This window comes from Sesamum indicum, linkage group LG13 (assembly GCF_026168435.1).
Source record: "Sesamum indicum cultivar Baizhima isolate 11 linkage group LG13, ASM2616843v1, whole genome shotgun sequence".
Classification (NCBI taxonomy): Eukaryota; Viridiplantae; Streptophyta; class Magnoliopsida; order Lamiales; family Pedaliaceae; genus Sesamum; species Sesamum indicum.
Window position 1 is genome coordinate 16,758,967 of NC_142669.1, and position 27,526 is coordinate 16,786,492.

General features: G+C 34.4%; 3 protein-coding genes across 13 annotated transcripts; 1 reads left to right on the forward strand and 2 right to left on the reverse strand.

Moving 5' to 3' along the window:
- Positions 1-2,157: 2,157 nt before the first annotated feature.
- Positions 2,158-8,814, reverse strand: LOC105176220 (SEC-C motif-containing protein / OTU-like cysteine protease family protein). 7 transcript variants are annotated; one of them, XM_020698579.2, is made up of 12 exons: positions 8,594-8,810; positions 8,376-8,482; positions 8,162-8,237; positions 7,372-7,521; positions 7,134-7,195; positions 5,828-5,912; positions 5,579-5,728; positions 5,299-5,419; positions 4,338-4,447; positions 4,131-4,228; positions 3,180-3,319; positions 2,158-2,702 (listed from the first exon to the last, which is right to left on the reverse strand). In XM_020698579.2, the coding sequence occupies exons 1-11, from the start codon at positions 8,648-8,650 to the stop codon at positions 3,193-3,195; spliced, it is 1,143 nt and encodes a 380-aa protein (XP_020554238.2). In that variant the 5' UTR covers positions 8,651-8,810; the 3' UTR covers positions 2,158-2,702; positions 3,180-3,192. The 7 variants fall into 7 exon arrangements, with proteins under 7 accessions (XP_020554238.2, XP_088733435.1, XP_088733439.1 ...); XM_088877309.1 differs by having other exon boundaries at positions 2,158-2,705; XM_088877313.1 differs by having other exon boundaries at positions 2,158-2,705; positions 8,392-8,482; positions 8,594-8,631.
- A 1,795-nt stretch (positions 8,815-10,609) lies between these two features.
- On the forward strand, positions 10,610-13,911 carry LOC105176221 (PI-PLC X domain-containing protein At5g67130). Of its 4 annotated transcripts, none has more exons than XM_020698557.2 (9): positions 10,610-10,904; positions 10,988-11,050; positions 11,120-11,248; positions 11,363-11,500; positions 12,071-12,169; positions 12,289-12,592; positions 12,859-13,082; positions 13,295-13,381; positions 13,586-13,911. In XM_020698557.2, exons 1-9 carry the CDS (start codon positions 10,629-10,631, stop codon positions 13,763-13,765), a joined length of 1,500 nt encoding a protein of 499 aa, XP_020554216.1. In that variant the 5' UTR covers positions 10,610-10,628; the 3' UTR covers positions 13,766-13,911. The 4 variants fall into 4 exon arrangements, with proteins under 4 accessions (XP_020554216.1, XP_011097252.2, XP_020554217.1 ...); XM_011098950.3 differs by having other exon boundaries at positions 11,123-11,248; XM_020698558.2 differs by having other exon boundaries at positions 10,739-10,897.
- Positions 13,912-15,214: 1,303 nt separating this feature from the next.
- On the reverse strand, positions 15,215-26,971 carry LOC105176222 (nicotinate phosphoribosyltransferase 1). Of its 2 annotated transcripts, none has more exons than XM_011098952.3 (16): positions 26,484-26,971; positions 25,166-25,313; positions 24,304-24,423; positions 24,050-24,184; positions 23,902-23,963; positions 23,094-23,169; positions 22,234-22,335; positions 21,225-21,341; positions 20,832-20,890; positions 20,165-20,339; positions 18,972-19,106; positions 18,805-18,903; positions 18,183-18,291; positions 17,123-17,235; positions 16,880-16,982; positions 15,215-15,592 (listed from the first exon to the last, which is right to left on the reverse strand). In XM_011098952.3, exons 1-15 carry the CDS (start codon positions 26,642-26,644, stop codon positions 16,905-16,907), a joined length of 1,689 nt encoding a protein of 562 aa, XP_011097254.1. In that variant the 5' UTR covers positions 26,645-26,971; the 3' UTR covers positions 15,215-15,592; positions 16,880-16,904. The 2 variants fall into 2 exon arrangements, with proteins under 2 accessions (XP_011097254.1, XP_020554303.1); XM_020698644.2 differs by having other exon boundaries at positions 16,876-16,982; positions 26,484-26,970.
- Positions 26,972-27,526: the final 555 nt, after the last annotated feature.

Genomic DNA, 27,526 nt, shown 5'->3' on the forward strand with positions numbered 1-27,526 from the left:
ACAATTCTTTTTCTAACTAAAATACCTTACAAGGGTGAAGATATATTACACACATTATAGTTGAAAACATATAAAAATAATTTGGTCAGAAAAAAATTATTTGACCTACAATAGGTGAATACTAAGTAAATTATAAATAAATATATTTTTAGTCAACTTTTTTTGCTAATATCCGTAAGTTCGATGAATATTGCTAACTGAGGGGTCTACTTGTTAAGCAAAAATAAATGTCATGAACCCTAGATGTAATTTTCCAAATTATATGGATTTTACGTGTAATTACACCAAATTTTAAGAGAAAGTAGTGCAATTATCCCCTCAAAAAATCCTATATAAGATATAAAATCATATTACAACAATAATTTTTTGAAGTGTTCGGATAATGGTAAAATGATGGAACTTTTAGTATTTTAGTAATGATACTTTAGAAATTAACTTGAAGCAATTCAATACTTTTGCTAAAAGAGTTTATAAATTTTCAACATCTTATTGCAAATTTATAATTAAGCTCAAACACTTTATTACATTCTCAAACATCTTATAAGATACTTTAAAAAGCTTATAAGTTCCCTCTAAATTATAAATATTTTGTGCATTTTCGTGTTTTACGTAAAACTTATTCAAAGAATTTTTTAAGGCCACATTTCAATTGATGAATTTGGATTTGGAGAAAAAAATTCAAAGGACTCCATATTAAAAGAATTTGATCCGATCAATGTTCGACAAAACATAATTCGAATTTATACGTAAAGGATTCGAAATTTTCTGAATTTAAAATTTATATAAACAAATTCAAAAAATTTAAAAGCCTGAGGAACAGTGCTAGATGTAAATATGTGAAAGTAGAGGGGTCAAACTGCAAATAATGGAAAAATATCCTTAACATTGATTGCAAGAATAAGGATTAGACATGTGGAAAGGCAAAATTAGGAAAGTGAGAGAGTAAAGGAGGAAAGAATAGTTGACTACGACTCTACCCCAACAAACTTATGATGTCTCTTTCTTATTCTGTCAAAACTTTCACCAAAGACACAATCATCTGTTTTTCCTCATAATCTACTGTTCATTAACTTCAATCACTAACCATACAATCTGTGTGTATAATTTATTTTTTTAATGAATTTATTATGATTGTTTTAATTATTAATAATTATTAGTATCAAATATGTATAACTAATTAAGAACTGCTATTAAAATAGACTAATAAATACTATTAAAATATATAAATAACTATACATGTATGGAATTCGAACTCAAAACCTCTTAATAATGAAACTTCAATGTTTTTAACTGAATTAGGTCACATCAACAACGTTAGTTGAATTGTTTATATCAATGAATAGGACTTTGTTAAAATCACAAGTGTAATGATTCGATTTCATCCTAAAGCATGAAAATTGGATGCCCAATACTTTTTTTTTTTTTTAAAAGAAAAATTGAGATTGGATTCTTTATTCCAAATTCTATTATATCTCTGACTTTTTGCCAAAATTAGGTATACCCCTTAATTGCCCTCTTTATTGCCCATTTCTAGGATTTCAACTTATCATCGGATCAAATCAATCTTGTGTTTGCCTGCCGACATCTTTGTAGGGACCTGATGAAGAGTGGAGTAATGCACCAATTGCAAGTCAAGTAATTGTCACATCTTGCCTAGAGGTAGAGGCTACCAAATTTAAGCATCATCCACTTTGTTCCCAATAGTCTACATTATTCTATTTGCTTCATTTTTAAAATAAAACACAAAAAGATAAGAAAAAAATGTGTTTTTATTATTATCATTATAATTATTACACCGTCATGTCATAAATTTAACTAAAAAATATAGAAAAAAGATTATCTATATTAATAAAAATACTATGTTCTGATTCGATAGATTTAAAATAATGAATTTTTGAATTCTTAGTAACAAAGCATTTTGGACTTATTTGAATAATTATATATTTAAAGAATTTCAAATCATTTCATTCTAAAATTAAACAACGAATTTCAAATTTTTATGATATAAAGTTTTTGAAATTCTTTATTCAAATTCATAAATTCAAATACAGTCTCAGTTTAAATAAAATGCTAGATTTTCTTCACTCACACCTAACACTCCTATTTTCTCTTTTTCCCTTTTTCGTTTTTCCTTGCTGCTTTAGGTGAGAGCGGAAATCTCTCAATAGGATATATATAATACCTCCACAATTCCGACAAGAATGTCGAATATTAATGTCAACAACACTGATTACTAATTTTATCTATAACCACAAAACAATCCACGTATAAATAGCTATAATTTCATTTTTTGCACAACCCAAAGACATTGTTGATGCCAAAATACTTGTTTCTCCCAAGAGAGTGGTATTAAGTTTATACTTCTTTCTTACATCATGGCAAAATCCGAGTAGAGTGAGGACAATGCCAACCAACAGGAGTGTCATAGTCTGTTGTTTGATCTTCTCACTAATAAAACTGGATTCAGACCAAGGAGAAAGGCTGATTTTTGCTGCAGAAAGCAAGAGTACTCACAGCTTAGTTCCTCAGTGGGAAATGGCCGAATATGGAATTTCCTGCAATCCGCTTCCTTCTTTTTTCCTGTAATTTTCTCGAGAATTTGCAGCTATATATAGGCGTATCTACTCATCTTACATGCCTCCTTAAATGCAGTTCTCTATAGGGTAAAAGACACTTGTACTGATATCAATTTCAGTGGTAGCCTACTGTAAAGAAGCAGTTAAAATCAATTACCATCACGAAATGATGTCACAGATTGGATATTGAAATGAAACAGGCAAAAAGCAAAATTATCAAGAATGTGATTCAAAACACAGATATTAATTTCATTAGAACCATATGTCAAATAATGCAGATTCAAGAGGACATATAGGTGTGGGGATGTGGGAAACCAAATTATAGCATGCCAGCAGAAATGTGGTCCTCAGTTTTCGTCCCACTCTTGACAGTGCAGCCATGCTAATATGCATTTGTCGTGAATGCAACTTGTCATTGATGTTTTTGATGCTTAATTATTCTCCATGCTTAGAAAATATGCTTCAGAAAGCAATTTTTGAACATCAGTACCATAAATGTACTTGAAAAGTCTAAAAAATGTCTACTTCTGCCTGCATAGAAATATTTTAGCGCACACAATGCCGTAGCAGTATATCACCAACAGCACTAGCTACAATTGCTACCTGGAAGATGTGATTAGATGCAAAGTGCACCCATGTCAGGAGGCCCTCCCTCGGATTGGATGGAACTAGCAACAGTTGATCCAATTTTTTTACTTTGCTTTCTCTCTTTCCGACTTTTCCCATAGTCAACTGTTTGGTTACTGTCAATGTAATACGATCATATATCAATAAAGAAATACAAATAGGAGACGGGAAACGGATTTGATATCTAGATGGCACATAAATTTGCAACGACTTTTGTGTTTAACAATTTTCTTCCAGTCAACAATAATGCTGTTTGAGAAGAATCTCAATATCCAGTTCATGAAAATACAAGACCTCCTCCAAAATTGGGTGTGCGTGCATATGCAACAATGGAGCAGGCAATTTCAATATGCTATGTTTCGTACTGCATAACAACTTCTACCCAGAAGCATCAAACGGGTCTCTTTCACTTCCAGTTTACCAACCATCATATATGTTACCATTGAAACTTAAAAGCGATCTCGGGAAATAAAATGGGACAGGAGCAAGACCAGAATCCGAATCTGTATCAAAATTCTAATGATTATGAAGTCTGAATACCGGCTGATTCCAGAAATATAAATACACATTAATTTCTCATTAATGATGCATCCTAAAGGTGGGAATGTCTACTTTTACCAAGTCATCTTCATATCACTAATAGTGTTACCACTCATCTTATGTTCATAATAAATTATCATAAAGGACTTCCATTAAGAGGCATACGCTGGAACTCTTGCAGAAGATTTCTTGGAAAACTGAACCACAACAAGACTTGTTTTGTTTTTAAGAAATATATATACATGTCAGTTTTTGCAGAGATGATGCTTCCTAAAGGTAGGAATGTCCACTTTTACCAAGTCAGCGTCATGTCACATTAATGAGTGGTTATCATTCATCTTCAAATTTATAAAAATTATCATAAAGGACTTCCTTTAAGAGGCATACACTGGAACTCTTGCAGAAGATTTCCCAGAAACTGAACCACAGCAAGACTTGTATTTCTTTTTGGAACCACATGGGCAGGCCTTGTTTCTTGGAATTTTCTGAAACAACAGAGATCGCATATTTACTTATAGATCAACTCGACAAAAGATGAGAGGTTGAATGTAATTCTCGTTTCAATTCTAATTGTATTGAGACACGTGAGAAAACCTTTTCATCAGGTTGATTGTTGCCCTTTTTGTCAGTTCTATTGCTATCTTTGCATGTCTCATCTTCATCTTTTAACTTGAGCTGCTCAGAGTTCTCATCTTTATGGTCATCTGGAAAGACTCAAAAGATGACACATGAGCCAAGTACAGGAGTAGTGAGAATGCTCATTAGAACATGATTCAAAGAAAACTCGACAGTGTGTTTGGATACATAAAGTTGATGCATAAATGTGGAGTTAATGAAAAACCACTTAAGTTTGGCTTATTTCTATTTTTCAGTTCTAAGATGCAATCCTTTTTATACCTTACACTATGAAAATGTTATTGGATAAGAACCTGATCAAAAAACATGGTTAGCTTGATAGAATTTTACTAACAAAAATTTAACAGAAACAAGTCCAACTGCATTTGATGACGTTGTAGTTCAACTTGATGTGCACTAGGAACCAATATTCAGAAAACACTGCAATTTAGAAATAAGTTCTAGCAAAATTTTCACAGCTTATCTCCGCAAATGTTTTTTAATGGTTTCCTTTACCACACCACCTCTTCTGCAAAGATACTTTCAAGCTGGCAATTCAAACCAGACATTTTCACTAGTTGAGAAGCATGCCTCAACAGGTTCACAAATTTCATCAGCTTGACATTACAAAATTAAAAAATAACTAGCAGCTAAAGCAGATATACCATTTGCTCAGAGAATGAAAAGAACTTTCAAGCCCAAATACCAAGGAAAAGTTGATAACAGTCCTTGGTTGTCATAAACTATTAAAATCCAACCTCTTTACGAGTTCGTTAATAGATAGTAAATGTTGTCAAAGCAGAAGAGATGAAATTTCAATAAGCATGCATAACATGCTACATTTAAGCTAGGATAGAATATTCAATGAGGTATAAGACACATTCAACAAACAGGATCACTCAACCAAAGAATGGAAAAAAACATACTAACCGGCCATTACCGTATGGAACTTTTACTGAATCAGATAATTCATCATCAGCAACTATCTGATCGACACATCCTTGTTCGGCTACAAGGGCTTCTATTGCAGCATCAACATCACCACCCACTTCTTTTAAAACCTAGGATGATGTGTAATTTGAAAAGAAGATTTTTACAACTCCATCCATTCCATAAATCATGAGATTCATGACCCACTTGCAAAATAATATTTGTGTCACGACTTTGCTTGTTTGGAGCTTGGGGTGGGGGGCACTTATCAACTGCTTAGGAATAACCACCTGTTCAATTTTTCTTGAATCTTCGCATCCACTTCCAAGCTTTACCATTTTAATAGATTCCTCTTGGACAGCATAACCTCCACCTTCCTGTTTAGACTTCACAGCAGCTTCTTTCGGTTGATTGGATTTTGCAGAAACATCAGCATCTCCCTTTATGATATCACGGTTCCAGATAAAAGATCATAGAATGGGTAGTACATGCTAAAAAATGATATAGAACTCATCTACGAACAAGAGTAGAGGGAAAACCTGGATAACAATTGGTCTAGCTGGTCCACAACAAGTGTCTTCCTTTGAGCGCACACTATTATAATGCTCTCCGTCATGATAAGAACTGCAAGACTACTGGTTAGAGATAGAAAACAGTATATCCTCCAAACCATAACCTTCGCAGTCTACTTGCTCTGTAACTTCCTCTGGGAGAAAGCAAAACAAAAATATAGCACCTTAATTCTTAACACTGATTCATCAGTAACTTCATTCCCAACTAAAAAAATGGCGGAAGTGTTTTGAAGCTAAACCCCAAACAAGGGACGAGGATGCTAAGACAATCATGGCATAACCTGATGCTCAACTTTCATGACTCTAAAACAGTCATGGGTATTTTTACCTCTGTAATTTCAGATGACATTATTGATCAAATGTGCCGAATGTATGCCCATTGGAATCCACATAAAAAAAACACAACTGTGGTAATGAACTACGGAACAATTCCTCCTGAAGTAAAAGAAAAAAATGAAAAAGGCATACCCAACAGAAACAGGTATGGACTTGAACTCAATTTGGTAAATAATACTGGCAATTGGGAATGGGTGTTGATGCAGGTTCTACTGGGTCATGTAGATCAGGTCATAGTTAATCAATGGGGTAATGTAAGATGGTGCCAATTCCGACCAGAGGAAAATGGGGTACCCAACAGTGAAGGCACCCGTCAGGTTTGGTGTCTCTAGAAAAGAATCTGAATTCTTTTATTTAAAACTTCAACTAACGAAATCCAGGCCGCCACCTTGTTATAAATTATCATGAATCAGATATTTGAAGTACGGACAATTTGTGTTATTCTAATCATGTTCCCAGGTGATTATAAGGTTAAGTCAGTGAACCATATAATATATATTCTGCAGTGATATTAATGAGAAGAATTCACCATAAGAAAGATAAGCTACAAAAGATATCATGTAAGGTTATACATATGCTTTTTCCACAGTAGTTCGAGTACCTGATCGAGTTAGTCGAGTAGGATATATTATATCAGAAACCCAATTCATTTAGATATATATGGTTTCGGTGTAACCAAATCAAATCCCTAACTGGTAAACCAGCCCCAAATTATCTAAACATGACTGATAACCCAAAATTTCCACCACCCCCACCCCAACTTGAAATAGTCATAGCAAGATCTGTGGGACAGTTGATTATTATATATGATGATGACTCCTGGCAGCCAGTCCCATCACAAGAATCAGTATAAGAACAGCAAGTACTGTTGATGAAAGAATGTTAACTCAGCTAAAAGATATACTAAATTAATATGTGAAATTGTTGGAGTACTTACAGATGAATCATGCGAGCTTCATGTTTGTCAAAATTCTGTATATACCACCGAGGTGACATGTGCTGTACAAATGACAGAATGAAAAATTCTTAATCAATCTACAAATCCAGGATAATATTATAGCATACCAACTTATTGCTGTTATTCTAAAAGTAACAAGTCTGACAAGTTTCACATCCTCAATAAAAAATATCCTGGAACAGATCAAAATAAGGATTTGGAGTGAAAAATGACATACTCTATGAATGCATATATTACTGCGAGTGACAAGTGAAGCTGCTTGCAACTCCATATTTCCTGCCCAAGTACCATCCTCTCCCATTGACCGACAGTATTCGTCAAAGGGAACTTCATCTTCAACAAAGGGCTCAAACATTTCGCGGTTGTTCTGTCCAATGTAGCTCGTCAATCAGTTGTACGTGAAACCATGTCCTCTGAGTTTTGGTACAACAAATGACGCAGAAACTTAAACACAGTGGCAGACCAATATCTACCATAACATAAATAGTTCATAAGGTACCAATTGTGAACTCTTGTTAGAGCTTCCAAATCTTGGATTCAAGAGAATATTTAGTTAATCTGTAGTTAAGTTCAAGAAACATGAAGAAAAGCCCGACCAAATCTTAAATTTATACCGTCAGCCTATCCACCCTATTCCTAATTAGTCAAGAATGGAAGAAAAGCCCAGCTGACCATCCATCAACCATATGCATATACTCCCTAGAAACAGCAACTCATGGGAGAAACCCTAATATCAGAATATTAGCATCTAAAAGTAAAAGCCACTGACTATCAAAGCACTAAGCAGGAGCTCAACAGGATAGCGACTTACATACTCGGACACACATCCAACATCCTATTAGCTGTTAAATTGTTGCGACATAGCAAATACCCGCCTATGGTCCATCATTCACTAAAAAAACACTTTAAAAACTCGAAACCCACAAACATATCACCTTAATAATATGAACAAACGGCCAAAAACTATTTACTGAAAAAGAGGGGGGGGGGGGGGGGGGAAGGATTACCTTAATAAGTCGAACAACCATATTCCGATACTTCTCATGCTCATCCTCATTGCCTTCCAATTGATCAGCCAACGCCCTGCCACAAACAACACTAACCCGATCAAATTCATTCATCATGACTACAAATACACAAAATTATCATCCAATTACATAACCACAGTAGCAAAAGTTGGTAATTACCAATCAGAGTGCATCAACATCAGTTAAAACAGACCTGAAAAAACAATTACCATCCGCAGTAACTTCAATGATCTTCAGGCCCAAAACATCGAGCTGAGCCCGGAAATCAGATGTATCGGCTTGCTTCCCCCGCCTTTTAATCTGTTCACAACTTACACAAAATCAAAAAAACAAAACAAAAAATTGGCCAGAACTGCTACGATTGCCACTTGATCAGCAGGACGAAAAAGGAAAATAGGGGTCTGGAATTACGTGGGGCTGTTTGGGTTCTTTGCTAGGTTTGGGCTTTTGATGCTTTGCTTTAGCCATATTTCTCCGCTGTAGCCGTTAAGGGAAATTTTGTGGAAAAATTTATTCAAATTTAGGTCAAAATTCAAAAAAATTGGGGGCAACAGCTCTCTCAACCAAAGGGCAAATCCGCGCCTAATTGATTAGGCCATCCATTGGGTCTTTCTCCTCTCTCTCCTTCTCTAAGTTTTATTTATTTATTTATTATCAATGTATTAATTCTATCATTAATAATAGATTCAATATTTTATTAATATTTCATAATTACAACTAATATTCTATATAGTCCAAAGCTCTATAATATTATTTTCAATTTGAAAAGTCTCGCAAAATATATTTTCACTAAATAAGAGCATTAAAAACTTTAAAATCTCGCTTACTTAGATAAAGTAGTATTTGACAAGCGTGTTACAAGCTTTTTTGGTCGGAGTCAAAAATTGGTGTTTGTTAAGTAGAATAAATGGAGAAGAGCTAAAACTAGATATATATAAAACTCTTTCATAATTCAATTTTTTTTATTTAAAATTGAACGGAAAAATGAAAGCATAAGACTAAAAAGACAAAAAAAAATACATATTTTATTTTTATTTATTTTATTGTGCATATGTATAATTTTTCTGTATTTTTTTTCTTTTTTCACTAATAATACCCGTATATAATCCTTGATAAAAGATAATTACATAAATAAAATTTCTTGTTCTTGTTTGATAAATATTTTTATTAATAATTTTTTTAAACTTATAGTGATTTTTAAAATTATTTTAGTATAATATTAATTTGTGTATTTTTTTTGTACAAAATGAAGAGAAAGTACTAAACAGTAAAATTTCAAAAATTAGTCTTAAGCATTCTCAATATTTTCTTTTTTTTTTTACCAAATAAGGAAAAGAATTTGAAATTCATTTCCCTTACCTTAACGAATAAAGACTTAGGATAACAATGTCATGTTACTATCTTGCCCTTAAGCAAATAAATCAAAATAACTTATTGCTCTTTCATCGGCCATCACTGTCTAGTGGGCGACGGGCGTCGCCGCACAAATTGGTCGAGGAGATAGGAGCGCCTGGAGAAGTAGAGACGAGGAAGTGACAACAGGCAGAGGTGGTGGTGAGACGGGTGCAGAGGGGTGGGGTGGACGTTGGGGAAGACGATGATGTGCTTGTTTTCCTTTCTTTTTCTTTTTTTTTTGTGTTTTATTTTTATAAAGTTTAATATATATATAATTATGTTAAACTATTAAAATTTATTTACTATAATTTAGATAAATAATATAATTTCATAAATATATTCAACACAAAATTAAATTAACCAATAATACTTAGAAGAAAATATCATGTAAATTTATTTACTATAATTTATATAAATTATACAGTTCCAAAATATATTTAACACAAAATCAAATTAACTAATAATATTTAGGGAAAAAATAATGTATTTTAAATTTTAAAAACTTATAAATATTAAAAATAGTCCTAAATATGTGATATATTTATATGTAAAATATGTGTAGTAATTTAATTTGATGTAATAATATTTTATATATATAAAGATTTCATGAATACTAATTATTTAGTATTTATCATATTCTTTTTAGTCAAATGTGAAAAAGATAAATAACTAATCCAAAAAATAAAGAGGGGATAATTGCATAAGATAGGGATTATATTCTACTCTCATTTTTTGCACGAGTAAACAACTCTCTATTTTTTTAATGGAAAGAGTTTTTTTTACAGGGTTAATAATTATTGGGAGTCTTTTTTGACTATTTAATTAACACAAATAAATTTTTAGCAATTTTCTTACAACACAAGAAGGTATTATGTAATTTTATCTTATTATAATTTATTTCAGATAATTATTTATGAAATTATCTTATTTAATATGAATTTATTTATTATTCTTAATTATATTAATATTTCAGTGTAACTCTATTTATTGATGAGAGGGGGAAAAAGAAAACTCCAACTAATTTAGATAAGAATTGTCCGTATCCAAATTGATGTCAAGGAAAAACATGCCCGAATTCCCATGCACAGTTCCAACTCTTGATCAAAAACCCAAGTCAAAACCACACCAACTGCCCAATATTTACATTAAATTCCAACCCCTTCGTCCTAAAAGTAAAACCAGAAAAGAGGGAACAGATCAAAAGCAAAAGAGAGAAACATACAAGGAAGAGACACATCTCACCTTACAGGAACAAACATCCCGCCATCCCTCTCTGTCTATATCTTTATCTGACGAAGTTTCGGACAAGCCCAGATGCAGGCATGCAGTAATATTCCCCTGCTTTCAGATGAATTTTTATGATTTCTTAACAGTTTCTCGTCTAATTCATGTGATTTCCAATGTCTGCAGACTCTCAATTTTAAGCTGTTATTGATCGCCGGTTTCCTATTGGGCTATTCATCTTCTCTCAGGGTATCTCTTTTCCCGTTCCCTTTTGATCTCCCTTTTGTTTAATTCTCATGGGTTTTTGTTGATAATCAGCAGATTGGTGAAACCTGTTCCAATTCGAGCAATAATTGCGACGCCGGTCTGACATGCGGCTCTTGCCCTGCAAACGGCAACACCAGGCTCCGATGCACTCGCGTGCAGCCCGCAATTCCGACCTCCAAGGTATGGGGTCGGGGATGTTTTCTGCTATTTTAATTGTGGTGTTGAATCTCGAATACTCGATTTAATTGTGGGGTTTATTTTGTTTTATTGTTTTGTTTGGATTGTGGGGAATAGGTCAAAGGGCTGCCCTTTAATAGGTATTCATGGCTGACGACCCACAACTCGTTTGCTCGGACCGGGTCGACGTCTGGTACCGGGTCGCCTCTCCTCTCGCCCACCAATCAGGAAGATTCCGTCGCCAATCAGCTCAAAGTACGTAATCTGATTTCTTGGATATGTACCATCGGAGCGCCGTGGCGTTCCGCCGCATATTCATCTCTGCGTCTCAATTTGGATGAATGAGAAATTACTGTTTTACCCTGGTTTCAGTGGTTGATTGACTATAAAGGACCTAGTCCTTATATCTGCTCTACTGGTTGCAGTTTTATGTATCCCTACATTGCCTTTGATAAATAATTGGAACATAATTCTTACATCATTAACTATAAATCATTTATTTATGCATTAGGCCAGTTGGGCAATGCCCATTTCCAGCTACGGAACATGCTTAGACTGTTTTATTTATACATGAAAAAACCTAATCATTTGTCAAGATTCAAGAAGTAACAACGGATCCAGCTGAAGTTCTACTTGGATTTAAAAAAATAATAATAATAACCAATCTCGAGTTCTTGTTGGTGAAACAATGCCTTAGTTGCTGAGGTGTTTGATTATATGCGTCCGATACACATGTGTTTGCATGTATAATTTGTATATGTTAGTGCTTCTTGTATTATTAGTTGTTATATTACGGAAAAGAATAATTATGTGAACATTCTGTAGAATGGCGTTCGGGGGCTCATGCTCGATATGTATGACTTCAACAATGACATTTGGTTGTGTCACTCCTTTGATGGAAAGTGTTTCAACGTAACGGCAATTGTAAGTAAAATAATGCCTCTAAAATTGTTTTGTCAATTGCCAATTATGAAAATATTCTGTTCCTGTTATTGATTGAATTCATGTGTCTTTCTCTGTTGTCATGTATTTTGTGTCCAAAGCAACCTGCTATTAATGTGTTGAGAGAAATTCGAGATTTTCTGGAGGGGAACCCGGCAGAAATCATCACCATTTTCATTGAGGATTATGTCACGTCTCCTCAAGGCCTCACGAGAGTGTTTAATGCATCTGGCCTCAGTCAATACTGGTTTCCACTCTCTCGGATGCCTAAAAATGGTGGAGATTGGCCGACAGTGGATGATATGGTCCAGAGAAATCAACGGTTGGTAGTCTTTACGTCTAAGTCATCCAAGGAGGCTTCTGAAGGAATTGCTTACGAATGGAACTACGTGGTGGAAAATCAGTGTAAGTCATTCTATTGTCTCATTTTGAGCATAAATGTGAAATTAAATTCTACAAAAAATCAGATCTTATCCTTGATTTTCCTTCTTGTTCTTATATATACACGCTTTGCTTCTGTCTCACAATTTTCAAACACGTTAAGTAAGTGGCCTACACCTAATTTTGCTGTGGTACCTCTTAAGTTCTAAATCAACATTTTACTACTTTATTTTTCCATGATTTCTATTCCTTTTTCCTTTCTAATAAATTTGTGACGGGTCCCTTTGCAGATGGAAATGAAGGGATGGTTGCTGGTTCATGTCCCAGTCGTTCTGAATCGTCGCCCATGAACACGCCTTCGAGATCACTGGTGCTTATGAATTACTTTCCTACAAATCCAAATGTATCAGAAGCTTGTGTGGACAACTCTGCGGACCTAACTAGCATGATGAGAACCTGTCATGCAGCCAGCGGCAACCGCTGGCCAAATTTCATTGCAGTTGATTTTTACCAGGTACTGAGGATGGAGACTTGATATACTGCTTCGACTTTGTTGATTGAGATTAGGACAATTCTTAGGATGTCCCCTGACCTAAAATCTCGAATAATCAAAATTATTCATGTACGATGAATTTTCCATGATCCTAATTCCCCGAGACTCGGAATGTCTTGACCTCCTAAGAAAGCCGTGATTAGTTGGCTGAATTGTTTGTTGTCTTCTTGCAGAGGAGTGACGGAGGGGGAGCTCCGGAAGCCGTTGATGAAGCAAATGGGCATTTAACCTGCGGCTGTGACAACATTGCCTACTGCAGGGTATGCTCATGAACAAAATCCATTATTCTTGTATCCTTTTTCCTCACTTGGATATTATGATCTCAAGTGAATAACAGCAAAAGTGAATAAGTCGGAAACGTTTAATCTTATGCAGAGAAAATCAACTTTTTAATACTTCACCATGAAAGTTATTCTAGGACTTTTTACTGCAACGTAGTAACTTATGTTTAGCATATATGGCAGGTAAATGCAACGTTTGGAACATGCGACGTCCCTGTCATCTCACCTCCACCACCAGCTGGGTCGCCGCCGTCTCCTTCAGAAACCACACAAGAGCCGAGCAATAATTCTCCTATAAGCAGACCTTTTCAACCTCATTGGCATATCTTGACAATCTTAACAGTTCTCCTTTTGCGGCTGTAATTCTTTAGTCCGAGAATATATTATTCATTTGCTGTATTCTTAAATTATTTTGCAACGATCAGAGCTCTCCATACTTTAGAGAATCACATTTTTTGAGAAGTTGATGTGAGAATTTTTGGTGGTAATGGCTTAATTTTCACCTTGCATTTTTCCACTGTTGTTGCACATGAGTCGATTCTGAGACTGTACATTGTACGTTGGGTCAATTGAATATGCAATAAGATTTCAAATTTAGAGCATAACACGTACCATTGTGGTAGAAAATTTATTGTACATTTAATAGAAAAGGACTTGTTTATTAGAAGTTTGATTACTTATCAATTCTTTAATTGTTCTTTGTTGTGAGTCATCGCTTTCCAGAATTAAAAAGTCTGGCCATGTGCATAGCATGCAAGACTCTTAGTACAGAAAGAGACTTCTATGGTGTCTTTTTTATTCACACATGTAATTTCGGTGGAAGGATCCCTACTACTCCTGCACAAGGATTGTTTACGTCATTGAATGCAGTTATCCAATTACGCCCTCATGAGAATTTTCAGTTTATAATTGACCCTCTTTATTAGAATTTATCTGGAAACTATTATATTAGCAAAAAAATTTACATTAAATTTTATTTTTATTTTTATTTAGTATTTCTCTAATAATATATTTAACTTATAAAGGAGTAAATATATATATAGCCGAAAGAGTGTAATTGTAATAAAATAATAATTATAATCATTGAATAAAAAAGTACAAATAAATGAAAAAAATTGTTCTTTGTTTGTGCTTTATTTACGTCATTGTTTGTGCTTTATTTACTTCCTATACATGGGGTAAGAATAACACTATAGTTGTATCTGTTTCTCAAAAGTATCTTATTCAAATACCTAATCTAGTATTTCTTGAATGGGTATAAATATAATTTTAAAAGTTTGTTGAGAGAATGTACAATTTATATTTTTAGAGAAAGTGTAAGTATAATTAACCCAACAAATAAATAAAATAAAGACACTTAATCAGGCTAAGATGAAGTCATATAAGTTATCAATCATTAAAGTATATATGATAATGTCATCACGTGATGATTTACAACCGTATGAGTATAAATCCACATGGATGTCATCAAATTCTCCCGACGAATCTTCTTTTAGTGGGTAGGTAAAGTTATATTGATCTGCACTCTTACTCTATGCTGTGCATCCATGCTCCCCATATCTTAATGTCCATAGAAATGATTCTTTCTTCAAGCCCCCCAGCACCAAACCAAAACAAAAAGGAAGAAGGGAAAGTGAATGGGGATGGGTAAAAGCTCCCTCCACTATTATTTGTTGTAGGCACATGTAATCCACTTCATGACCATCTAATTAAATTGAAACCAAAAACACTTCTTCGATGATTAATGAATGAATAAATAAATTACAAAATTCTGTACTGAGGAAATTAAATTACCAAGTCATGCTGATCATATGAGAAGAAAAATGGCAAATTCTTCCGATGGAAGTGCAAAGAGTGAGGACATAATGGTAACCATGCCCTTGGCATGCATGACAACACGGTAGTAGTCGTGCACGTACAAATTTACAAATTTAAATAACCAAACAGGGGACAAGACAAACCACAGGTGAAAGTCATCATATTATTACAGAGAACTTACTGTCAAAGGAACATCAAAACAGGACATGGAGTGCATTTTACTTTGGGAGGATCCATTAGGAAAGACTGTTCGGGATAATCCATTCTCGTTTCCAGCCAGATTTTGCAAGAAAACATGGAGGCATCTATGCTCGATGATTCTACTTTGGGAGCTGCAAGGACTTGATCCTCAGTTTATTTTTGTCACTTCATCTGCTCAGCACACGAGTATTAGAGTAAAATTACTTTGAATCAATGATCACATCTTTCAACATGCCGTTTAAAGAGGTATTCATATATACTAGGCAAAGTTACGCTGCTTTTCTTATTTGTATTTCTCTATCTAGTGCAGAGTTGCAATAGTAGATAGCAATTATATGCAATAGATAAGAAATGTGATTGAGATTTTTATGGGAGTAATGAATATGGGACTCTGCCGGCATCTTGCTCCACTATTCTGCTATGTTGCTTCGAAAGGAATGGTAATAGGGGTTGCAATTGAACCTGGCAGAACCCACCCCGAACCCGCCCCATTAAGTTGCAATTGAACCTGGCAGAACCCACCCCGAACCCGCCCCTAATGGGGCGGGTCGGGGTCCAAAAAATAAAATTACAATCGGGGTGGGTAGCGGGTCCTAAGTGTTTAGGACCCGGCCGGGTCCGAGGTGGGTCCCGGGTCCTTAAGGACCCGCCCCGAAACCCACCCGATATAATAATTAATATATATATTATTTTACTTTATTTTGGTAGAATAAACATCAATAAAATATTAGGTATTTGTTCAAAAATTAATAAATTAAAAACTTTATCCCATAAGACTTAACGAGGACGAAAATAATGAGGTTGTTAGTAATGTATAATTGCTATAAATTATTTGGATTGTTTTTATGAATAATTCATTTATACTTGAGAATTTATTTTTTGGACTTGAATATTTGAGTTAGCCATGAACAATTTTATTTGTAATTATTATCTTAAATTTTCCTTTTTTATATATATGTATTTATAAAATTAAAAAAAAAATAAAAATATCTAGGTCTACTGGGTTAGACCCACCCCGACGGGTTTTGTATCGGGGAGGGTCCCGAGTCCTTCCTGGAGTTGCCGGGTAGGGTCTCGAATCCACTCAAACCTACTCCAAACTTGCCCCATTGCCACCTCAAATGGCAATCGAGGAGCACTGCTAAAAGTTCTTGGAGCCACTAATATTAATTTCCAGTGCTAGAAGAAATATTTTTATTTCAACTAAAAATTTATAGACAAAATGAAAACTTGAAATGTACCATTTTTTGTTGGGAACTTTTCATGCTCTTACGCGAGTACTATCCTACAAATTATGTGCAAATTGATGCAATGACGGAATATAACCAGATTCATATATGCTCTTCTAACAGAAGGAAAAGAGAGATGATAGCTCATTTAATCAGATGCATATGCAATATATGAAGTATGTATATTTTGCTAATTGAGGCATTATGAGTGCCAAGTAGCATTACCTGCCTTTGTATATGACCTCACTGCGTTTTTACTGCAACTCCCCCACAGGTGCTTCATTCAGCCACAAGAAATGAATGAAGTCGTATAATTTTGCGCTCACGCTAACCTGCTGAGCAGATTATGTTACAACCAGCTAATTTGGCAGATAAAGGTACAATGTAAACAATCAGACATATATAGAAAAAGGCACACCTTCTAATATATACTTCAAGGAACACAGTAATTCGTCTAATTTACTGAATGTACCTTGTAAGGTGTCGGGTTCAACCTTCTCATGTGATCTGGTCGCATCTGGTCCAGTTGTTTAATACACCGTTCTCTAATCACGTTTAGGGGTTGTAGCTCTTCTCTCTTTTTTCCTGTCCCAAAAAGCAAAATAATAAAACAAGAACAGAAACAAAAACAATAAGAACAAAGCAAAAACTTTCTTAATCAGAAGTGTATTAACAAATGCAATCCTGAAATATCCACACGATATGCACAAGTAACCATATGTCAGAACTCTCAAGATCCAGTGCTCGTGTTAACTATAGGAAGCTGAATGCATGTAAACACCACAAAAGTTACATACATGATATGACATAAAAATGAGGCTGTATTTTTTAATCTTTGTTCCATTATATTTCTGTTCAGTTGACATTAAACTCCAAAACAAATGAATTCCCACAGAACATGTAAAAAAATAAAGAGCATTTAATAACTAGTCCAACCTCGACTCTTGTCATAATGCAGGTGAGAGATGCATACAAACAGAGTATTAAAGTAATATGACCTCCAATCTTGATAGTAATTGGAGGTTCCAGACTGGGGAAGTGATATACTGTGACGCATGCCCTTCTTCTTGGTTAAAAGGCACAGACAGTCTCAGCAATAAGTGTCCCACCTAGTAATTCTCCCAAATAGACTTGCAACAATATCAAACAGGAATGGATTTCTTATCATTTGCAAGAGGGAATATGGATCAGGCTTTTACTGTATAGCAATTACAATTCCAAGGAAATGCTGTTGTTCGGGAATATGCAAATAAGACGTCAAGTTTAATATTTGAAAATTTCAAAAGAAAATCATCTGATAGAAATTCATTAAATGCTATTTTATAATTGTGAAAAGAAAGTTTAGTACATCTTTTAACTTTCCAAATTGTTATACCATTGCTGGGACTGGTGGCATCAATTTGTGAATGATCTAGATTATAGCAATGCCAGACAACTTGAAGGCACAGTCATCTATTAGTGTGGGCACCATGTATTTGATTAGGGGTTTAGTAATTTTGCTATGGAGCAACAACACAAGCCAAATTCTCTACCTGATCTCCCAGGCCAAAAACACTTCATAAGCTCCTCAACACGCTGTGGTACCACATATGCTCTCTTGGATTCATTAAATGGATGGCGACACAAAATTCGTTCAGCTGCCTGCAAATCGTAACAGATAAATTGACTGGAGAAAGGAGCATGGCAGAAAGGTCCAAGCACTTAAGATGACTATCAAGTGTTACATAGTGATGGTAAACGAGCAGTACACACGTATTAAAATAATTTTTTATTCCATATGTTATCGAGTCAGAGCTTAACAGGAAGAATATGTAACTCCTCTGGATTATCACTTATATTACTGATGAATATGAACTACACAAATCTAGTATAAGATTCCTTCACTATGTTCAAGTAATTTTACTAACTGCTACATCCCCATAACAGACTTCCTACGGATTTTTATGTCCAACTTCATTTTCAAGAGATCGACAACAGTGTGCTGGTCGATATAGCATCAATTTCAGTGAAAGGTACATGTCTAACTCTTAATTGAGACCGAGTAGGATATTAACAGGAATTGAATAAACCATTGGATCATTTATCAAAATGAAAAAAGATAGATGAAGACTACATAGACTTGGAGGACTGAGAAGTAGACACATTAAAGAATACCTTAGGAGGTGGTTCATTTTCCCCCGTCATAAGGTCAACAAGAGGGTAACCTTCCTTTCCATATAGTCTATAGCATCTTTTTTTGCATGGAATTGAGACCTGAAATAAAAGCTTAATGAACGTCCATAAATAAAATTGCAATGAAATATCATGAGGATAATTCAAACCTTTGAAACATCTTCCGAAAGTTTGATGCGAGGCTGATTATTTATTTCGACCAATTTGAAAACAACACCAAGTGCAGGTTGAGCATAGCATGTAACCAAATGTGTTCCAATTCCAAATGCATCAACTTCATGACCCTGGACATAGGAAGAAAGTTAAAAATGCAGAATATATAATAAGCCTTGACCTGCATGGCATAGATATGAAGTGCAATCAACAAGAAATGTTACTGTTCAAGAATTTGGCAAATCTACAATTTCAGAGAATATGAGAGTGAAAAAACAGCCACCCAGCTAAAACTATCGAATCCAGATCCACTTTGAGCTCTTGCCCAGTAGCATTTTCATGAAAGAACTGAACTCACCTTTTATTAGCTCTTGCCCATTCTCAATATCACTACTCACTAGAGAAATGAACTGGTTTTCAGAATTTTGAGGCTTTCTCAGATAATAAAATTAGTGAACTTTTAATTTTATTCATGTTCACTTGGGGGTTGTTAGTTGAGATCCAAAAAGATGATGTCTCTCTTGATTCCGTTTGAAAACTTGACCACAAAGTCTCTGCAGAATGACATTCCTCACCAACATATCATATCTGGAAACTCTTAAAAAGCAAAAAGTTACTATAAGTGTTCCAAAGGTTCCGCATCAGATATGCTCTTCTTGCAGCTGGCTTCATTTTGAACTTATTGTTGTCCCATCTATCCAGTAGGTTCACACAGTTATTGAAATGATATTTCTTTTGAATTGCTGAGGCGGTATAGTAACTGAATGGAGAGAGTGCATTTTGTACTTTTTTCCCTTCTCCATTTCTTAAAATTTGTGTTCGCACATCATTAATTAATTAATCCATCTGGTTTTCTCTGTATCAATTAGAAGCAAGTTCTCAGCACAAAGATCAAAAGTAATATCACGGCTGTAACCTATGATTTGCTTCAGTAACCATGTCATATAACTAATACTAAAAATAGTCAGAAGCAGCAAAAGATAATTAGTAGAGTAATATGTTGTTGAAAGACACATCACATATAAGAGTCGAGGTAAAATAACACCACAAACTATCATTTCGCCTATTAATGAATAGAGGCAATTGTATAACTCAACTTTACAGAAATGCATATTTCTATTGCTATGCTGACACTCAAAATTTATGAGGTATTATCTGCCATAGAAAAATTGCTATCTAATGCATTTACCTGTTTGTTTAAAGCATCCAAAGTTTCTTCATTGAGGTCATTACTCGCTGTAATGCCTGTCTTACCAAAATCTCGGACTCCAAATTCCTTCTCGATAGCCTGAAAAAACTTCCGAGTCTCACACGACAGGTAGGCAAGATCACCAGAGTCCAGTCTAATACCTACTGCTTTATACCTGAGAAAGAACATTAAGAGAAAAGATGTCAAAAGAAAAATAAATTACTACCTCCATAAGTTGAAACAATCAGATGAATTCCGAGATACTATTGAGAATAATTTTTGTGGACTTGTGGGCTTATGATCCAGGTTAAGCACTGTTACAACAATTAATGGAGCATAATTGTTGTGAATAAATTGAAATACTATCAAGCAAAGCAAAATCACAAAACCATTACATCCTATCCACAACTATACATGAAAAGAGATTGGTCCATGTATCACGGGCTGACCCTGTTATCTGCACTAGCCATAGGATGTTCTTATTTGTCAAAAGCAGAGATTTACAAACTGAATTGATACTAATATAGATAACCAAATATAAGCCCAAAGATCGAGCAAATATAAAGAATGATAGTGATAACTTTTAAGCAATATCTTGCTCACAAGCTAGAATATATAGGATTCACCACAGAAAATACCAATATAGGAATAAGCTGTATAGACGCACCCCAAATCATTCAGAGCCAGAGCAACTGCACAAAAATTGGGAACACCGCTTCTCATAACCTGTTCACATGGATCATAGAAGTCACATTAACAGTAATAGTAGAAACTAACGCTAGTTGCTGCTTTTGGAGATCCTTGAGCAATAAGCAGTGAGATTACTCATTATTATGTGCACTCCAACAGCAAAGAATAGTTGTTAAAAGATACTAAATTCTTGAAATACATTCACATAATGATTGATCTTTCCAACAGAACCGGAAACTGCTTGCAATTAATCCATATGACTGAATTAACCATTGTCCATCAATTGTGTTGTTCAGGAAAAATAGACTGCCTTACTAGACATGAATTTTGTACCATGACAAATGCCAATGAAAAATCAAGTTTCACTTACATCATAAGTGTCAACAAGGGCCAGAAAGTTCTTCGGAAAGGCAAGAGCATATGAGACAAAAGCAGCTAACTCACTTTGGTTTGTTTCACCAAAAATTCCACCTAATAATTGCGACCACTGTAACAAGTCAAAAAGTTGAATCAGCTAAAAATTAATGCTGACAAGAACCCCCAATATGCCCTAATATGTGAGGATGCATGCATATAAGAGTCCAAAGATCAGAAACACTTCTGCAACTTTTTCTACACTGCTCATGACATTCAACTTCATCAGAAAGTACAACAGCTGTTTAGACACCAAAACAACTTCCTACACTAAACAAGATAACGTACATTTCTTTAACATGATTGCCCAAACAACTGTTGTAGATTTAAATGAAGAACCAGAACATTGCAGAAAATCTTAATTCTTCTCTCTTTTCTTTTGTTATAATAAACAATAAATAGAGAATGACCCCTAATCTCAAGAATGTGAATCCTGGGTCGAAATGAGATTAGACACTCCGCACATCACCGACTTGACCATCTTGTTTTACTTTTCAGTCATTAGCAAAACTCAAATAATTAAAATAAAGCACCTATAGCACCGTTGTATCACTCTTCCAACATTCACCTCATTATATTCGCCAAGCACAGATTTATTGATACTATTGTTGGTCTATTATTTGGTTATGTGTTGAGCTATATTCTATCACCTCCTTGCTCAATAGTACTGTAGTGTGTGACTTCAGATATAAGTGTACCCATTTGCGCCTCAAACATAGAGAATTTACATTGAAGAATTTGCAACCAACCCCCACCCCCCAACCAAAAAAAATTGGAATGTGAGAATCTACACAGAATTAGTTAAGATGGAACAAAGAATTCAAGTGTGACTATTACAATGGTGAATTTGATGAGTGTGTTGAAGATAAATACAGAGTGCAGACACAAAGACAAGGATGTAAAATCAATACTGAATGGACAAGATATGATTTACTGTAAAAGAGTGAGGAAAAAATTTACGACACCTTCAATTTGTTTAACCATGTCTGCACCAAACTAACAAAATCTTCACAAACTTTTGAGCCTTCACAACTCCGAAGTGACTTCTCAGTTATCTCATCAGGGCTCTGCAAAATCACTTGACTGAGTAAGATCATGGATGAAATCATGGAGCACAGGAGGATTATCTGATGAGAGGATAAAAGATTCTTTGTCATTAAGTGTGAAGCCAAAACCAGTTAATTTTACTTTTTATGTTTTTAATACAACAATTTTGAATACCAGGTATCAAATATTCATGTTATATCATAAGTAGACTCTTCTAGGAGCATCATCAAATACCACAATGCTTTCCTTGATCTTTAGTCCTAAAGACTATCTGTTGGCCAGGTAAAACTAAATCACTCAGAAAACTATTTACCGTGTCCCAGTAACAAGAGAGCATATTCCTTTTGATACAAAACATGCCCCAGAGCTAGAAGGAAAGATTCTCCAAAAATATCACCATAAAGAGAAACTTCAGAAGAAGATAAACTCAAACATACTTCTCCCATACTAAATGTCTCTCAAAAGTAAACATTTTTTTAATACTACTCATTCCAAAGAGACAAGTTGTTTTACCATGAAGCCAAACTGGCAAAGAATGATAATCAGAAAAAAGAAACAAAAAACAAAAAGAAAATAAGAAAGAATGAAAGATATGCATCACTAAAAAAACATTGTAAGAATCACTCTCAGCTCCTGATGAACCTGCCTTCTAAAATAAAGCAGCTCACATAATGCAAAACAAGGGGAAAATACACAAAGCTGATGTCAAAGGAAAACTGAGTAAACGGATTGTTTCTGGCCGAACACAAATTTTGGCATACACAGTAAGTCCCCCTACCATAAATGAGCTGACAAAGGCATGAGAATGCGTTCCTCGAAGTGGTATTCCAAATAATTTCCCAGCAGCAACATTGCTGTTAACACCCAACTAAAATGGATTACCTTACTGCTGATATTATGAATAAGAGATAGCAAAAGTGTCAGTGAGAAAGGAATGACTATTACTGTAACCATGGGTCTTATGTTGATTGGAAGAGATACGTTCTACTTTTCTTCAATGATTTTTTTGTTTTTTCTTTTCTCTACAGTACAGTTTTTTAGCCCTGTGCATCACTTTTAGAAACAGTAAGAAAGCAGATATTCTCTCTAAGGTGTCTGAAAATCTCTCTCTAAAATAAAGAAACACTAACATAGGATTATTAAGAAGCAGAATATTTCACTACTGATGGAACTTAAAAAAACATGCCAGTTGGAAAGTATTTGAGACTTCCAGGATACATACTCTTAAGACAATTCTACTGAAACATAACTTGTTCCAACTTGCAACAATGCTAATAAATATCAATATTATATAATTACTAAAATAATAGTTTTTGTATTAATTGTTTTTGCATATCTCCAAAATAACATAATAAGCTATTCTAAAATCAATAGTTAGCTACCATAACATTGCACATCTATGATAATAAGCTGGTATTTTCATGATATAAAAGTCAGTGCAGTTCAATCCCTGGTGAACCAGAAACCATCACATTACATAACTGCAACTAGTATCATTAATAAAATAAAGAGCCACAATGGTCATTTGCATCACCTAGACGAAATGGAAAATCAAAACTAAAATTTGATGTTTTATCTCAAATTACCTTGTGGCATCGAAGCCGCCCATATAGCAATACTTTGATGCTCCTATACCCCCATCAGGGCCCTGCAGGAATATGACATAAAAACCACTTGATACTCTATAACACAGATTACTACTTGAAAATGAATGAGATGGGCAAACGATATTACCTGTGCCCGTCGGAGCCCAAATTCAAGAAGAAGTTTGGACTTCCCAGCAACAAAACGATGCCTTGCAGCATTCGTCGCAACTAATGATGCATAATTTATGAGATTAACAAGTGGGGTTTCAAGCAGTTGAACCACCTTAAAAGAAAAAAGCAAGTATTAGCAAACAATGAGACGACCAAGATCAGTAATCATCTGATCAAACCGTATCAGCCTGTATGATGCTTGTATAAAAAGGATGCCAAGGAGGTACTCACAGCTACTGGCCCTTCAATCCTCATCAATGGTATCTTCGGGAATACAACATATCCTTCAGAAATAGCATGTATCTCCACATCAGAACAATCTATTCCTCGAAGATAGTCGTAGAAGCCAGCCTAGGGTCAACCATTGATTAGCGAACATTTCTGAATTATGGATCAGCATGTTATGGGAACAATATTTTGGCTCTTAATGATTCATTCTGAATCAAAGTTCCTTGTAAAATAAGATAATTCAACTTTGCAGACAATAGAATGAATTCATTAGTTAATTCTGTTAATCACAGTTTATAAAATTTCAAAATCACAGGCTTGTTCCCGATGGGATAAAGAAAACAAAACAAAACCAAATAGCCATATAACCAAAACATATTTTATATTGTTTTATATTACTTCATTTGAACAAATTGCTTGCAGCCTTGTCGCTTCCCTGTAATACCAAAGTGCAAAAAATATATTGGATTCTGATTATTTGCTTAACATTGAGTGATAAACTGAAAGAGCAATCTTTGTTCTGAAAATCATATGCAGTAGTGTCAAGGCATCTAAGCTTCTTCAAGACCACATGAAGATGTATAACATCTTGAGCAAATGCATATCTTAATATAGAAGCCCTAACAGAACATTCAGATACACTCCAAGATTTATCTATGTCACAATCAGTCATCTTGCCTGAGTAAAGCATTATTTTTTCTTGCACATCTTTGTGTTCTTATCACCTAAACAGGGGCTAAAACATAACTTCATTATATGAGGTTGATATAGCTGACACGTGATCTTTACACAGATCAGTTTGTCTCAGAACCTATTACTCATAGCTATGAACCAAAGAGTGGCATATCAAATTGAATCAGTATACCTCGCATGAGGAAGGTAAGGATGTTTTGATAAAAGCAATCTCATCCTCCATAAATCTAAAGTTAGCAATTAACTTTATGCACTCTTCCAGACCAGCAAAAACTGTATACTCCCCGCCAAAGGGATTCCTCCGAAAATACAAGTCAAACCTGGAATATAATATTTGCACATGAGAAATTGTTCAAACACATATCAGTACATATTTGTTTCTTAATCTATAACATAGTAAAAAAATTGATAAGCAGTTCCTTAGGGCCAATATAAGTGTCAATATGATCAAACAAATCACAATCCTTCCAGGGCAACTTGAAATATCTATCTCAATTTTAGGAAATGTGGAGAGATCAGGCACACATAGATTCTTGCACTAGGCATTTTTCTCTGTATAACCCCAATAACGACATAATTACTCTCATTAAACTTTTAGCAATTTATTATCAGAATTCTTGCTTATTGTCCAAGTTTGCCTTCTCTTAACCAGCATAACTTGTATAAATATCCACAAAGTAACCAATTCAAGAGGACATGCAATATATTTTAATCAGCTAACAACCTTCATACCTTACCAAAAGAATTAAGAAACATAATCTGTACAAATTTCCATGACGAAAGGAATTAGCATATCTTTTGAAAGGCAGGTCATGAAAAGATTAGACAAAAGAAGCATGCTAATCTCCAGATAAGCATGAAACAAGAAGAGTTTCTGTTCATTACTCAGTTTAATTTTGAGATGACAATGCTTATGGCAACCTCATCTGGTTTTATACTCCATTAAGCAATTGAAACTTACTCATATAATGCAACAACTCATTCAAGCTTGGTGAGGTCAATATTAACACACACTCACATCACGATTAGGATTCAAGTTACTAACTGGTTTCCTGTTATTGAAGTAAGATGCTACAGAATAAAAAGAATCAAATTGCCATCTCCCTCAAAACTGACTCAGACATGATTGCCTCTACCAAGCTCCACAATTCACCAATATTCTCTGAGATGATCAACTAGTGCTCCACAATATTCTGCAGATATCGACTAACGCTCAATAGCAACTACTGGTTCAATAGAAACAATATGCTTAAGTGTGAAATATCCACTCAAAACCTTTCAAGTTTTCCTCAGAGAGAAAAAAATAGAAACAAGTTCGCTACTACATATTAATACAACAATCGTGCATGCCAAATTTCAGAGCAATCAACACAACTAACACCACCGCAGAATCCAACCAAACCTCACAAATAAGCATGCAAATGATCAACTTATCACCACAAAATTCATCAAGGAGAGGACAAAAACAAAAGGACAAAAAATCCAATTACACTGCGCGTTCTTTGTGCTTGCCGGCTTTCCAGTAAGCATAGGCCATGGTGAACTGATAGAGATCCGTCAACAGAGGTGTCACCATTGGATTGGTTGGGCCGTCGATTCCTCCGGCTCTTCTCTCCACTTTATTCGGCCCGTTCGCCCCCGCTGCCGCCATTTTTTAGTTTATCCAAATTCAATTCAATCCTATTCAAGAAAAATTCCTTCCTTCTATAGTATACACACACAGCAAAAACGGGTTCCTGCGTATCAGAACGCCCCAGAAGAGGGTTGTTGTGACCGTTAAAAACGAAGGGCAACTGTATCTCAACTTGTATAATACAAATTGTTGGTATTGTTATTGTAATTGATCAAAGAAAACTTTGTGATGGTGAGAGATTAAATAGGCTGAGGATTACCCACAAAATAAACAAATAATTTGTGCGTATGTTTGAGGTCAGGGGCGTAAACAGTGGTTTGGGATCCCAACTATAACGTATTCACACAACTTCTTGGAGTATAACGTCACCCTAATCTACATTTATTTGTTTTTCCATATATTATAATGGGTTAAATACATTTTGTACCTATAAATTATACATATAGTTATATTTATTGCCTACACTGCTAAAAGTAACAAAAATCTCCGTAACAAAATAATTTGGTATTAGTAAACTTTTCATTTTACTCCGTAAAATATGTTTTATTAAAAAAAAACTGATTTAAAATTTTACTTCAATTTTAAAAATATAATATTTAAAATGTATAGTTTCTATAAATTATGTAATACAACAAATATTTTACAAGCTCAATATAAGTACAAAATAAATTATGTGTTAAAAAAATATGTGTAAATACATAATGTATATAATTTTATAAATAAGTATGTTGTATAATTTATAAATTTTTATTCAGTTACATGTAAGCATAATTAAAATATATCATATCGTTGCGTTAAAAATATAGAATAATATAGATTAATTTTATTATGAGTTTACATATTTTATAGTGCATACATATATATATGTTTGATGTAATATTTTATAATTGCATTGATAAT

Coding starts and splice junctions, on each gene's coding strand:
- LOC105176220 (XM_020698579.2), bottom strand. CDS start 8,650: ATGGCTAAAGCAAAGCATCAAAAGCCCAAACCTAGCAAAGAACCCAAA. Junction 8,483..8,593: donor AAGAACCCAAACAGCCCCAC/GTAATTCCAGAC, acceptor AGTTGTGAACAG/ATTAAAAGGCGGGGGAAGCA. Junction 5,420..5,578: donor ATTCAAGAAAAATTGAACAG/GTGGTTATTCCT, acceptor ACATCATCCTAG/GTTTTAAAAGAAGTGGGTGG.
- LOC105176221 (XM_020698557.2), top strand. CDS start 10,629: ATGTCAAGGAAAAACATGCCCGAATTCCCATGCACAGTTCCAACTCTT. Junction 10,905..10,987: donor AGCCCAGATGCAGGCATGCA/GTAATATTCCCC, acceptor CAATGTCTGCAG/ACTCTCAATTTTAAGCTGTT. Junction 12,170..12,288: donor GTTTCAACGTAACGGCAATT/GTAAGTAAAATA, acceptor TTGTGTCCAAAG/CAACCTGCTATTAATGTGTT.
- LOC105176222 (XM_011098952.3), bottom strand. CDS start 26,644: ATGGCGGCAGCGGGGGCGAACGGGCCGAATAAAGTGGAGAGAAGAGCC. Junction 24,185..24,303: donor GGATTGAAGGGCCAGTAGCT/GTGAGTACCTCC, acceptor TTTTCTTTTAAG/GTGGTTCAACTGCTTGAAAC. Junction 20,891..21,224: donor CCCTTGTTGACACTTATGAT/GTAAGTGAAACT, acceptor CCATGTGAACAG/GTTATGAGAAGCGGTGTTCC.